The sequence below is a fragment of the Dermacentor variabilis genome, chromosome 4 (genome assembly GCF_050947875.1).
Source record: "Dermacentor variabilis isolate Ectoservices chromosome 4, ASM5094787v1, whole genome shotgun sequence".
In the NCBI taxonomy this organism is placed as follows: domain Eukaryota; kingdom Metazoa; phylum Arthropoda; class Arachnida; order Ixodida; family Ixodidae; genus Dermacentor; species Dermacentor variabilis.
Window position 1 is genome coordinate 43,635,123 of NC_134571.1, and position 13,843 is coordinate 43,648,965.

A 13,843-nucleotide genomic window follows, 5' to 3' on the forward strand; every position below is an offset into this window, starting at 1 on the left:
TGTTGAGTCTACTGGCGCCTCAAGAAAGACCTGTCAGTAGTTTCAGACACGAGAAAGCATCACCGGCTTGTAATAATGATAAGTTTACAGTAAGGCTGAATGATCCTTCGAGGTCAAGTATCCTAACGGAAACAGACTGCGTGGTGCTGCCTCATTAAATCACAACATCTCCCAAGCAGCTACTACTCACAATTTCCCAACTGTAACAGCTTCCATTTAAGATAAGCAGCAAACGTAATCTTGCAGGACCACAAACTGACTTGCTTCACTAGTGCAACTTTATTGATGCTAGACCATAAAAGCACTTCCTTTCATATTGTTCATCAGCACTACAGTTCACTTCCTTCGACCAAGAACTGTGCCACAGTAGCTTAACTTTTCCTCAACATTTTTAAAGTTTTATCAAGCAGTAAACTACTTTCAAAAGGCACAGTACAGCAATAGCACATAAGAAGGCAGAGCGAGTTGTACTCCGTATAAAAAAAAATTAAGACAGTGTCTTCTGGCAAGTCAAGTCTGCCAACACTTAGTGAAAGCTCCAGTGACAGGATCTATAAGCAAAACTTTCAAAAGGTGAGCACACTTTTCCAAGTCTAAGCCACACCTCCGAGTCTTATTTATCGTCTGTGACATAGAATTCAACTTCCCTGAAAGGCAAACAAAAAATGCAAATGCCCGAGCTCGACAGGGCAGTCATGGTAATTTGTTCTCCATCTGACTTGCCCAGCTTTCATGCAGTCTCTGATGCAGCTTAAGTTCCATCAATGAGAGTTGTAGCATTCCGCCTCTAACCTCAATGCCTCAATCTTTACTGCAAAAACATTTGAGTAGTAATATCGGTCTGTTAATAGCAATTCCATAGCTCTGCACAGAAACAGCTCCTTGCTAGCAGCCAGAAGTAAAGAAAACAGCTCACTTGCAAAAGCAGATTACAAGACTGCGCCAAGCAATTTGTAACAGAAAATATAAGTCTACGACAATAGTCTATGACAAATAGGACAGCAAGAACTTTGAATGTGAACATGTTAGGACATACAATCATAAACAAAAAGAGAAAAAAAAAAAACCTGATGTCGCCAGTCGCCATGGCTAGCAGAAAGCTTTACAGCTCCTGTTATGCATCACGTGAAAAGCCACAGCATGCAGTTGTCTGGCAATACACACATGCATAGCTCATGCAACCCATGCATGACACAAAAACGTGCCCATTAAAGCTCTAGGAAGCATCTGTCAACATGCGTCCCACCTTCAAAATGGTGTCGAATGAGTTTGTGATGGACTTCTTCGCCTTTTCCTTGAAACTGTCGAACACAAATGATGGCGTCTTCAGGTCTAGGAGTCCCTACAAAGCAAAGAGGAGAAAACAGAGGTCCGTACAACACACACCCTCATCTTTTCCATACATTGATGAATAAGATCACTTTACTGTCTATAAACCAAAGCTTGATCCGAATGTATGTTTATGCATTCAATACATTCATGTGATATTTAAGCAGGAAATGCAACGAAGATGTCCACCAGAAATATACTCGATAAAAGCCTTATAGCCAGATAAGTGAAATCTATCTATGTACTACATTTGTCCTACTACAACCAAATCTCTATGTAATGAACACACATATAATGAATTATTAGATGTAATGAAGTAAATGTAAGATGTGGTTGGCAATCCTTTATTTCCGTGAGAATTCCAGTGCTATAACGAAAGCAGAAATGCAAGATTCAAGATAATGGTTACAGCAAAGGGATTATTTGTTTACTCGGCATTTCAGAGTAACATGTACTCTGGTGGAAAGAATGTCAAATACTTTTCAAATGTCAAATACTTGAAATGGCACATTCTGGACAAGCATGTATTTGTCAACGGCTTGGTTGGCCTGCAGCTAGCAAGCCAACATGCTGATCGTATGTTATCATACCGATTACAAGGATGCATATAAATGATGATGCAAAGTGCATTAGTAATACAGCATTGCTCACATGCCATGTATTGGCATGGCAAGCCATGGATGGTCATCAAAATCAATATGTCATAGTGAGAGACCTTAACTGGCCCATCCGAGGCATCACAGTCAAATTTTTTTCATTTGCAAATTGCTTTTTTTTTTCAATATCAGCATGGACGCTTATGATGAACATCAAATATAGTGCAGGTATCATCATGTCAGATATGACTTCGTTATAATGACATTCGATCGTGTATCTGCTACTCAGTGGTGATAGCTGGCAATCAAAAGAATAGGAAAGCTGCAGTATGATGCAATACACATTCATGGACTTCATGTGCCAAATAAATTATGAATTCTAAGATGTTGCCATAAAGTCATATCAGAATCAAATCCACCATTTGACTTGACATTAATATTGGGCCTGAGGACATACAGTGGTGCCGTCTTCCAGGAGCATGGCAATGACATTGTGTGAGGGATAACATTGTGCACTCCTCATAGTTTGACTGCTGGCATGGAAATAAAGCACTACGTGGGCACCCTCCTGAACGTTTCTGCAAGTGAGCTTTCAAAACAAGGAAAGTTAGAAGCTACCAAATGACAGATTCTGGGCAAACTACAAACAGAACATTTTACACGCACTATATGTTGTAAAATTACAATGTGAGGCCATTGCATGCTATCGTTCCAATAATGTCCCCCGAGCCACTTTTTTCTTGGGGGGGGGGGGGAGGCATTTCACTGCAAGTGGTACCGTAGGCCGTCTGTTTTGATTTTTCTCTCTCTTCTTTTCTTTCATTCTTTTTTATTTGGATGGAACATATTTTTTTCAACGTTGCTCAAGAAAACTAATGTAATTCAGTCTGCGAGCTGGATTATGTGAAGAGGTGCACATTGCTTTCACAACAAACTAACATGTTCATGTAGCCAATTAGCCCTTTCAGATACTACGTACACAATTTTGTATGCCAAGATAGTGCATCAACAGTAAAAGCATGGGTGAAAGTAATTACGCATACTTAAAATATGTCACATACATCTTACAACACTTCTGATTCGTACTGAGCTGAAAGTTTGAATGACGTGTGCAAAATGTTTTAGTAGAACGAACGGGAAAGTACATGAATGTGTATTTTTCTCAGTGTGAGTATGTTGTTGCATGCACAGGGTTGACTTGTTTAGTTGTTTTTCAGTGTGCTGCACCAGCCATAATTTTCAAGTGGCTGCATAGGTGCTTTTTCGGCCTGCTAGATGTGAAATAGTTGATTTCTCAAATATGATGCTTCTGTAGAGAGTTATCACATCCAAGTCTTCATTCTGTAAACTTGACAAAACTTACGAAAGAATTGAAAACTCTTAATATATTCTGCAGCTGTACACTTTTATTATGGTTCTGAAGAAGTAAGAAATGTGGTGAAAGTAAATTTTCAATCAACAGAATTGGCACCTAAAGCGGTTAAAATTGTGCACCAAGAAACTTTTTTCAATTATTGGCATGCTTAATTACAAAATTGAAACCGAGACATAGTGGTGTCACATCTACCTAGCAGAAAACATGAAACTAGCATCACTTTTGCAATCATCATCCGCAGCAGCCTATTTTTATGTCCACTGCAGGATGAAGGCCTCTGCCAGTGGTCTCCAATTAGCACTGTCTTGGCGATTCCAACTTGCACCTGCAAACTTCCTCCTTTCATCACCCCACCTCATTTTCCCCCATCCTCGACTGCGCTTCCATTCCTTTGGCACCCTCTGCCCAATGCGTTACATGGGATGCCCAGCTGCATTTTATCAATTATATGGACACTGCAGGCACATTTCTGTCATTGGCATCGCCGTGATGTTCCATATAAAGTGCAAGAGCAACAATATTGTGGCCACACACCGTACACTGTGGGTGTGAGTGAAAGCGTGCAAGGTTGCGCCAAGGATGTTGGCTTAATTTTGCACGTGGGCCCTATCTTGAAAGATAGGGCCCTATCCACGTGGGCCCTATCTTGAAAGCGATGTGTGATGTGTGATGTGTGCAGAGTGTAGGTGTGCCGACATAGTTTCATGCGCATTGTGTTCTCACTGCTTAGTTCGTGTTGAAGCGAGAGGCAGCCCGAAGAAGGTCGATTCGCTCGCTGCTGCTGCAGCTCTTACTCACGCCAGCATTTTGACGAGTGTTCATGGTCATTGAGTGAAATGCATTTATGTTTGCCTGTGCACCAAGCTTCTTAATTTAGATAGTAAGCGAATATTTACAAGTTTATACACCCAATAAAACTATTATTCTTACTTCGTACAGCCGTCTAGTAACTTGCTATCGCAATCAATGCTTCGTCTGAAAGGAGAAACTGCGACTTTCTTTCTCTTAATGTCAACTAGAATATTGGCTATTCCCTTTTGTTCTCTTATCCACACCGCTCTCTTCCAGTCTCTTAACGTTACATATTAAATATTGTTCGCTCCATCCCTCTTTGCATGGTCCTTAACTAGTTCTTGAGCTTCTTTGTGAACCTCCAAGTATCTGCCTCGTATGTTAGCACAGGTAGAATGCAATGATTGTATACTTTTCTTTTCGACAACAACGGTAAGCTCCCATTCAGGGTTTGGTAATGCCTGCCATATGCACTCCAACCCATTTTTATAATTCTGTAAGTTTCCTTCTCATAATCGTGATCCCCTGTGAGTAATTGACCCAGATAAGCATACTCCTGCACAGAATCTAGAGGTTGACTGGCGATTATGAATTCTTGTTCCCTTCCCAGGCTATTGCACATTACCTTCGTCTTCTACATATTAATCATCAACCCTATTCTTACACTTTCTCGGTTAAGGTACTCAATGATTGTTGCAGTTCATCCCCGGTGTTGCTGAACAGGACAATGTCACCTGCAAATTGAAGGTTAATTGTTGAGATATTTTCCATTGATCCTCATTCCTAAGCCACTGCACTGGCATTGGAGTTATCGTTCAAAACACATAAACCTCACAATTTCAACATGTAATAGACAGACAGACATGTAATATAAAGTAAGCAATTAAAGAAGTTGGCGAATCTTTTCAATTACAGCTACCTGGGCATCGCGATTTGCCATGCAAGTGATGTCTGCCTCCTTAAATAACTCATCTGAAGAGGCCGCACTGTGCTTTCAAGGTGATATTGAATAATATCTTCACTAACGAAAAATAAATAAATAAATAAACATGGTATATTGCAACCAGGCCTGAATTTCGGCTTATCATACGTTTTCACGCCCCAATATCTTTATGGGAAAAACGGAACAACAAAGAGCAGACAAGTGAAGGCTGTGTTTTGTCCACTCTTGTACAGTTTCCCATGAACACAGGGCGATAAGTTGTATGGAGCCAAGTTCAATCACACCCACCTCAGATTTCTGTGCATGGCAATGCTTGGTCTGCTTCTGCTCATACAGGTTCCGCAGCAGCATCATGTAAAGCTCATTCTTGTCCTGCACCGTCCTGCAGTCACCCAGCTGCACAACAATGCACACAGCCAAATTTCAATGCCACAAATGCGCACTTTTTTCCCCGCAGAGTTATGCATCAGATCTCAGCTTCTATATGCTACTTCCATAAGGGCCGTCGTTCACTGCCTTGAGATAATGAGACATAATGAGACGTCACGCCTCAGAGACCCTGACACATTTCTAACCTGTTCAAAAAAAAATACTATGACTTTCGAATCTTGGCCTAAGAAGAAAGACTGCTGCCATTCTCTTAGTTTTCTAGTGCATAATTTTAGGACAACACTGAAGCACACAAAACAACATATTTCAGTGTTCTAAAATTCTGAGCTAACAAGACGTGGCTAAACAAGTAAAATTCCTCCGCAATAAAACTAGTTTTATAAGCATACCATAACCTGTTCGGAGACACTTGTTACTCACCTGATATCTGCCGGCAATGATCTGTTTATCCGAGTCAGACAAGCCTTGGATATACTTCTGGATGAAGGTACAGCAGCTCTCTGGGGATAACCCTGGTGAAAGCAGTTAAGAGAGAGAGTTTCACATCTTACTTGACCTTTTAATAAAGGAGCATGCCACACAGAAAACTAGCACACAATGTTTAAGCTGACAATAAAGTGTCAAGCAGATCATAATTGCAACAAATTAAGTAAAAGAGTTAACAGCAGCCCTAACGAATTGATAGTTAAAGTACATCCCTCACAACAGCAAAAGCACTTTGGTCATAGAAATATTCAAATTAATTTCAGCACTTTTAAATGGCTTACCTGATCAACTGATCAAAAGTCATCATCTCTTAGTCTAGCTTCCTACAGCGGGCGTCTCAAAAACATGGCAAACAGATCTTTTGAGTGTGGCTGAGCGAATAGTCTTTTACTATTGCTAACTTTAGCTGTGTAAGTTGAGGCAAGCCTTCCCTTTGCTCTGAATAAGCTGCAATGTGACTCAAGGCTAGTTATTTTCACATAATTAGAAAAATATTGTAATAATAATTAATTTCTATGTGTGCAACCTGATGATAGCTAACCCGAGTTTGGAACCACAGTCTTACACAAGAAACTTCAAGGCAAGACTTCACTACACAGTGGACTTGTTCAGAGAGACAAGGGCAAAGGTCACGCATGCAACAATTATGAATGCAATAACTAGATATGACAGCTTTATGCACAAAATGGGGCTGCTTTCTTGCCTGTGACACTCTGCCTGTGTCTGTGACTGGTTAGTTTTTCTTAACGTTCCTCCACCATCGATAGGCGACCAGCGAAAGTGACAGACACTGAACGCTTCTAGTGTTTATCAAATGTGTCGCATTGCGAAATGCAGCTGTGTGTGGCTTACATTGGGCACATCATGAACAGAAATCATACTGCGCAATAGCCATCTTTGCGGACAAAGTTATGAGGGCTGAAAAAGGGAAATTGGTAAAAGCAAAACAATGGTGTCATACGGAGCTTCAGTAGGGAATCAATGCAAGAGACACTGCTGCATATCAGCTGCAACAGTCTAGACCATTTCTAGGTAGGCACATTGTCTTCTCTTGACATGTCAGTTAGCATCTGACTTCAACAATGAAAACCTGCGGAAGCAAAAACTAGTTGCGGCTACAGAAGGTGATGATAAACTGAGAAAGGAAAGGAAACAACCCCATATAATTATTGTAGCAAAATTAAACCATTAGCGCCACATATAAAGCTCTGCTGCAGAAAAAAAAAGTTTAAATCAATGAAATTCAACAATCCCTCCAGGTTCTGAACTCATTGAATGTGACAACAGAAAGTTCTCATAATGGACACTGCCATTTACTCGAGAACAACTGCTTTGCAAGCACATGTCGTTGTCCTCAATGGCTACAGTATTGTCTCTTGTAGCCTCTAAATAGTACATGCAAGAACTCTCAGGATACATTTTGACTAGTTCCTGCCATGCTATGGCATGGTTGACAACAACACGGAGGCGTGGAACTAAAGAAAGCATATGCAAGCCAAACGTTCAGCTGCTCCCAGGGCAATCGGAGAAACAGCGCTTCAGAATTTTGTCAGGCCTCGGTCATGCTCCCAGCTCGAAGATGCGAGTGCCTATGAGCTCTCTGAGCTGGAGCGAGGCATTCTGAATGAACCAGTCAAACATGTTCCAAGTGCTCGATTTTGACCAGCTGAATGTAAACCACCCTGCGAGAGCACCCGAAATCAACCAGTTCAATGTACCATCGGAGTCTGTAAGGCACACAAAGCACAAAAGTTATCAAGTGCCATGACTATGGTAGCACAGTGGTCAGCATAACTGAAAGGACCCAGGTTTGAGCTTCTAACTGCTGTAGCATCAAGAAAAAATGGCAGGTCGTTGCTCTTGCCAAAATGGCCAAATTTAAATCACAACATGAGCAGCATGTCCAAACAACCACCAATACTCAGGCACTGCATCGCATTACCACACATACCTTCCAGCTCGAGGCAAAGTTTGTGGAATCGATGCATGGGACAGGAATCGCACAATGACTGCACTGTGGAACCACCTTCCTTTTGTGCGTGGTTCTGGTGCGCACTGCGAAAGGCTTGCTTCAGCGTCTGCATTATCTCGTTCGCCTGCAGCCAACGCCATTTCATTTAAACAAGGTGAACATCTTGCTGTGGTGCGAAGTAAAACAAAAACATGGAGACATTCAGTTTGTGTGTTTTATTATATCTCTAAACTTTAATTCGTCAATTGAAGCAACAGACTACACAAGATAACAGAAATTGCCTTGAATAATTCTCAAAGTGTCACGTGTCACTATGAGCAATGTCACAGCATAAACATGTACAGTCGCAAGCAAAAGTTTGGAGTCCATGGCATCAGAAAAAAATTTAAATACAGTATTTTCTGGAGCAGCTCCGCGGCCTGGAATTGGTCTAATACATTGCATTGGTCAAACACGCACGTACGTGCGCTCTTGATTTCATCCGAAATGCCCAGACTAAAAAAAAAAGAAGAACAAAAACAAACAGCGGCACCTTTGGTTCCTAAACTTTTGCTCACAACTGTACGTAGGCACAATTGCTGATATGCGTTATCCCCTTGTCTTGTAGCGCAGCACCCACGAGGAGGAGGGCAAATGGCGTTTGGTTTGAAATTTCAGCTCTTTCCGTGGCGTGTAACGATGCAATTCTTAGCAGACACGATCGTGAGCATGCATTGTATGTACTACGCTTGTAAGCTGAAAATGGCCAGGCCTAGTGAGGGGCCCATTAAGGGAAGGCCAAAAGAGAATATTGAGTATAGTCAGAACAAACAGCAAACTACACTCATGAAGTTGCAGATAGGTCACTCCTAAAGTGACTTTTGTTTTCATTCAAACAAATACAAAAGAATTTGCAGGTGCTAATGCTTTATTTACACTCAGATTTTGTTACACGGTTAACTGCATTGTTCAGTAAAACTTCGGCATTACTATTTGCACCATTTGTCTTGGTGACGATTGCCTTCAAATAACTGAAGTTGTGCCTTCAGATGGCAGAGATAGCAACAAAAATTCAAAGCTTGTTAATTTTTTTTATTATCATCAGAAAAAGATTATTATGCTGCAGACAACAACAAGGGGATATTGCACACATTGACCTCAATTGGATATTTTGCAGAAAAGAAACTAAAATCCATAAAAGGCATTGGTGAAATTTATAGTGTCACAAATTAAAGTAATCATAACTGTTCTTTCATTGCAGGGATAACTTCGTTTGCAATCTTCTCCACTTATAGTTTCTTTTTCTGGGAGTTCCAGGATGGTAATCTACTAATATAATGGGACTTGAAGTATTTCCTTCCAATGTCCCTTTAAGCAAAAGCCACCTAAAGTAGTAACAAAGAAAATGCTACAGTAGCGTCAGTAAGGTTCTTAAATCCCTGTGAAAACCAATGCTGGTTTTAAATAAAAGGTGCCACAGACCAACTTACAAGAATGCATCCTGATTAGAATGACCAGATGAATTCATGGCAACGAGTGTATACGTGTCTCAAAACAAGCATCAATATGTGGTATGACCTGTCCATAAACAGCCTCCAAATACGCAGAATATTTTTGACAAACAATCTACTCAAAGATAATGCTTCATGAAAGTTGCAATGGTCACTATAGCTAAAATATTCACAATGCATTATTATGGAGCTTTAGTTTATCCGCAACCTTCTTGCAGTTTACAGATTACAGGGTTACCGGAGCAGTGGACAGCTGTAGCAAAGCTGATAGCGGCATTTTGAGATGTTTGTCCAACAATGCATTTGAATTATTTTTGTGTTGTGCAAGTGTTCTCACAGAATGAAAATCACAAAAGGACTGCACATTAACAATTACGTTGCTATGAACGCTTTACACCAGCAGTTAAGTAGAATATGGTAGGTCACTGCAGTTCTCTGGTTAAACTGCATCACAAGCTGTCGTAACCGGCGTCATTGCCATTCACCTCTACGGCAACCCAGTATTCCGCAAGCAGTAATATGTTCACGAACAAGCTAAATTTCCCTAATACAAAATTCCTACACTCGTTCAGATCATCCCTGAAAAATAATAAAGGAGAGAAGTCTGCCTGTCAAAAACAACAAATCAAAATATGCTCTTATTAAACATAAACTGGGCACTCTGATACTGAGTCACTGAGTCAACCCATCAACAAATGGCGCACTCACCACTTGGACAGAGGAGCACTTGAAGATGTAAGCAATATACTTGTCAGCCGAAGACAGCGAGGAATCACGGCAGTTGAAGCCGAAGTGGTCATTGTATTTGTTGCCCTGGTAGCAGCGTGAGATGTCGGTGAAAGGTCGACTCACTAGGGTCTGCTTGCGATCGGTGCTGAGCAATCGCAGCTCCCGCTGCAGCACCAGCAGCAACATGGTGCGATTGCTGCGCCGCTCAGACTGCAGAAGCCGACGGAGATCCACGGCACCCCCACTGCTCACACGCGGCCGAAATGTTGGCAACGACGTCTGCTTCGTAGGTCGTGGCTGGTCGCCACTTACCGAGCGAACTCGGGCTGATGAGCCTCGGGTCCCAGATCCTGCAGCTAAGATGGACAACAGGAAGACGACACATAGAATGCACCCGAAGGCTTTCTATCAAAAGAAAGCACATTTCATAGACAGTGAGCATACGAGGCAAGCATGTCACCAATATGACTTAACGCTTAAAGCATATTTCAGCATGAACAACACGTCTTCTTGACTACGACACAAAACTACTTGCAGCAACTCACCACACATAAACACATAGGTGAGTATACTAAGCAGGCGGCAGAGGTAGCGTTAGGCAGGAGCTGGGAGGAGTCCCTGAAATATTCTCATTTGCCGTTATGTTAAAGGTGAACTGCAACGAAATCTCACTTTAGCTCAATATCTCAATAATAAATGGTGAATATGACCAAAGTAATCATGTAATGGCTTTAAAAAGGATGTGAACCACTTTTTTATTGAAATTGAGAAATGCATTCAAAGTTAGAATAGACTATTTCAGAAATAGTTTGCCACAAAAAGTACTTCAATGCGTTCAACAGAAGCGGAGTTATTGGCGATCAAACACCGACTTCCCGGTGCTTCCGCTCCTTCTACAATGACTTGCACTGTGAAGGCTACGGCGGAGTGGGTTGTGCCCACAATGCTCCGCCTGTTGAACATCACCGGGGCGTGCAGTTCAAATTTGATTTTGGGTGTTCACGTAGACACCACTTCTTTCAATTTTGGCACCTACAACACGCTAAATACAGTTGTCCTCAGTAAGCTGCAGTGAGATCAGCCGGCAGACTCATCGCGGCACCTCACGGTGGCCATGGTATCTATGCAACATAACAGACCTCAACTACATGCAAACGTAATGCATGCGCACAGCCTATGCTTTGTCCATGACAGGGCTTGAGTGCACGCTCATGCTAATATGCTCCAGTATGGCTGGGCTACGTGGTGTGGGCTAGCTTTGTCCTGCACCAACTTGATCGATGGATGATAGCCACATCCAATTTGCGCACCTTGAAGCACTATCAATAGCTCAACACGAAGCGAAGTCTGCCAAGGTGTCTAACCAGGAGTGGCCAGGAATGAGTATGGTCTGACCTGAACTTTTGTGTGGTTCGAGGCTAGTTTAGTGTTCAAAATTAGTCGAAATTAGTGAGACCGGACAGCTACAACACCAACAAGCAGGGTGGCCAAAGTTTAATTTCGACGCCGATGGCTGCGGCCGAGCGTGGGCGCAGCTTCTTCTGGAAGCAAGTAATTCTTATCGAAATTTGAAAGCAGGTTTTCCCTTACTTAAGCCTGTTTATTAAAGTGCATTAATAAATATACACAGTAACGGAACGAAGATGTGCACTGGTCCAGACACTTCTTGATTGATGGCAGCTATTGGCCAATAGCAGCTGCATATAGGAATCCACTATATATTGAAATAAAGCGTCCAGAAAAAAAGTGAGGAGAAGCCTTCTGTTGAAAAGAAAGCATTTGAGAAAAAGGTGATTTCGCAATCTGCTTGCAAGCTCCACGCACCGCACACGACTGAAAAATTTGGCTAAGATGTTCACAGCGGCGTGTGCTATCCATGGACAGTTTTTTCACCAAGCTGGAAGGGTGATTTAGGGCCCCTTTAGGGCTAGCTCCAAAGATAGAGAGTGAGAGAGAGGGAGAAAATTATGAGTAAAAGGCAGGGAGACTGACTAGGACTGAGCCCAATCTGCTGCCCTGCACTGGGGAAAGACAAACTATGGTAAACACCAATGCAAACGATAGTGAGTTAAATCAGATATGTGTCACTTGCGTAATGTCATATCATGCACTAGCTTGCTTAGCTGCTAGGCTGCATCAGTTCTTGATACAGGTTATCAAAATGAATTTCTTCCCTTGTGTGCTTTTCGAGCACCAAACAAATTTCTAATTAACATTGTTCAGCTAAATAGAGTAACAGTGCATGGGAGAGGACAAATAAAACTAGCAGACGAAGCGCTGACTGTCAGCCAAATTTTATTGCACACAAGGCAATATACTGTTACGGAGCAATCGATAACTGCATAAACGCAAGGTTTGGCAGAGCGAGGAAGATAACGATGACGATGCTTGCCCGTGGGCCCGATCAGACATCTTCTCTTGCCCTAGCTTTCTTTGTAAATATCTTGTAAATATATCCTTCGCCTAGATCTCACCTTCGTCACACTTTGGTGGAGGTGCTGGAAAGAAGCTGCTGGAAAGGAGACAAAGAGAAGTAGATAAGCTGAACAAGCAAAAAGACACCTGTTTGTCCTTTCTTTTTTCAATAAATGTTTTTTCTCCTCCTCTCAAATACAAAGCTTGACCTGTTCCTTTCGTATGTCCTGTCTCATGGTATGCTGTTACTATATTTAGCTCAATTTAGCACTCTTTAACAGTGTTCAGATTGCCCTAGACAGCATAGGCAGTATAGGCAGTGTGGCACACAACACATGGATGGTATAACGTCGAATCTAATCCCACAGAGCAGCACTGGGAGCTGCCTAACAGAGTTTGTTGCTCTTATGATAGTGAAAACAACTTGTAAGTGTGGTTGCATACAGCATATGCTATGCTAGTAGAGCAGTAAGCCAGTACGTCAGTTTGGGTCCGGCCAAGTTTGAATTCTGCATCACTTCTGGTAAGCTGTAACAGCAGCACCTCTGCAGTTTCGGTATAGAAAACATGGATTTTTCCAAGCTGTTTCTAATGCACCCATTTGTATTTTATAAGCAAAATTTTGTATGAGCCTTCTTTGTAGCTACACTATCACTACAATTATATTTATACAATGCAAAATTTTGCTACTGAAGCAGATTGTGCATTATAGCTGAAATTTGTCGGCACCATTATTACAACTAGACATAGAGGTTTAGGGGGGGCAGATGGCAGAATTCTTTGAACTTGATACACAATGCCAGCTTCATGTATCTGGCTGCATCGAAGAGCGATTACCGATGGTACCTTTTCCACGAGGTAGTTTGCCAAGCTAACAGCAGTGTAGTCATGATCGCAACCAACACTTACTAGCACAGTCTGCTTGTATATTAAGACAGTTTTAGCAGAGCCCTCACGGTACGCTCCGCCATGCTCAGACCGGCATATCATAACGATTTGCACACAGTCGCCCACCAGAATGCTACTGAGAACACTGATGCACGTGTGCACAACGCTCATAGTGGCAGTGGAATGTAGACCGCTGCCCACGTTCCGGAAGGAACCAGATTTAGCGGAGAGCCAGGGCGCATCTAGTTGCTTTCTTTATCATTTTACAGCCAAGCTGAAAGCAAGTCACTGACGACTCTGGGAGTCGCGCTTGTTAGATAAGTGAAATGAATGCATTCTATGCAGCCACCGGTGTGCGTGAAATGTGTGCGGAGCGGAGCGTAAGCAACGCTCTGCTAATACTGTTTGTTGCAACACAAAAATTGTAGATGTGGCTGT

At 42.1% G+C, this 13,843-nt stretch overlaps 1 protein-coding gene across 2 annotated transcripts in view; it reads right to left on the reverse strand.

Moving 5' to 3' along the window:
* The window catches only part of LOC142579025 (TBC1 domain family member 1-like), a 61,629-nt gene that overhangs the window by 34,273 nt on the left and 13,513 nt on the right, over window positions 1-13,843 (reverse strand). For both annotated transcript variants that reach the window (XM_075688812.1, XM_075688811.1), the window contains exons 4-8: window positions 10,082-10,458; window positions 7,863-8,007; window positions 5,846-5,937; window positions 5,324-5,431; window positions 1,247-1,342 (exon numbers count right to left, since the gene is read on the reverse strand). In XM_075688812.1, coding sequence (XP_075544927.1) covers window positions 1,247-1,342; window positions 5,324-5,431; window positions 5,846-5,937; window positions 7,863-8,007; window positions 10,082-10,458 — 818 coding nt within the window. The remainder of the gene's footprint in view (window positions 1-1,246; window positions 1,343-5,323; window positions 5,432-5,845; window positions 5,938-7,862; window positions 8,008-10,081; window positions 10,459-13,843) is intronic.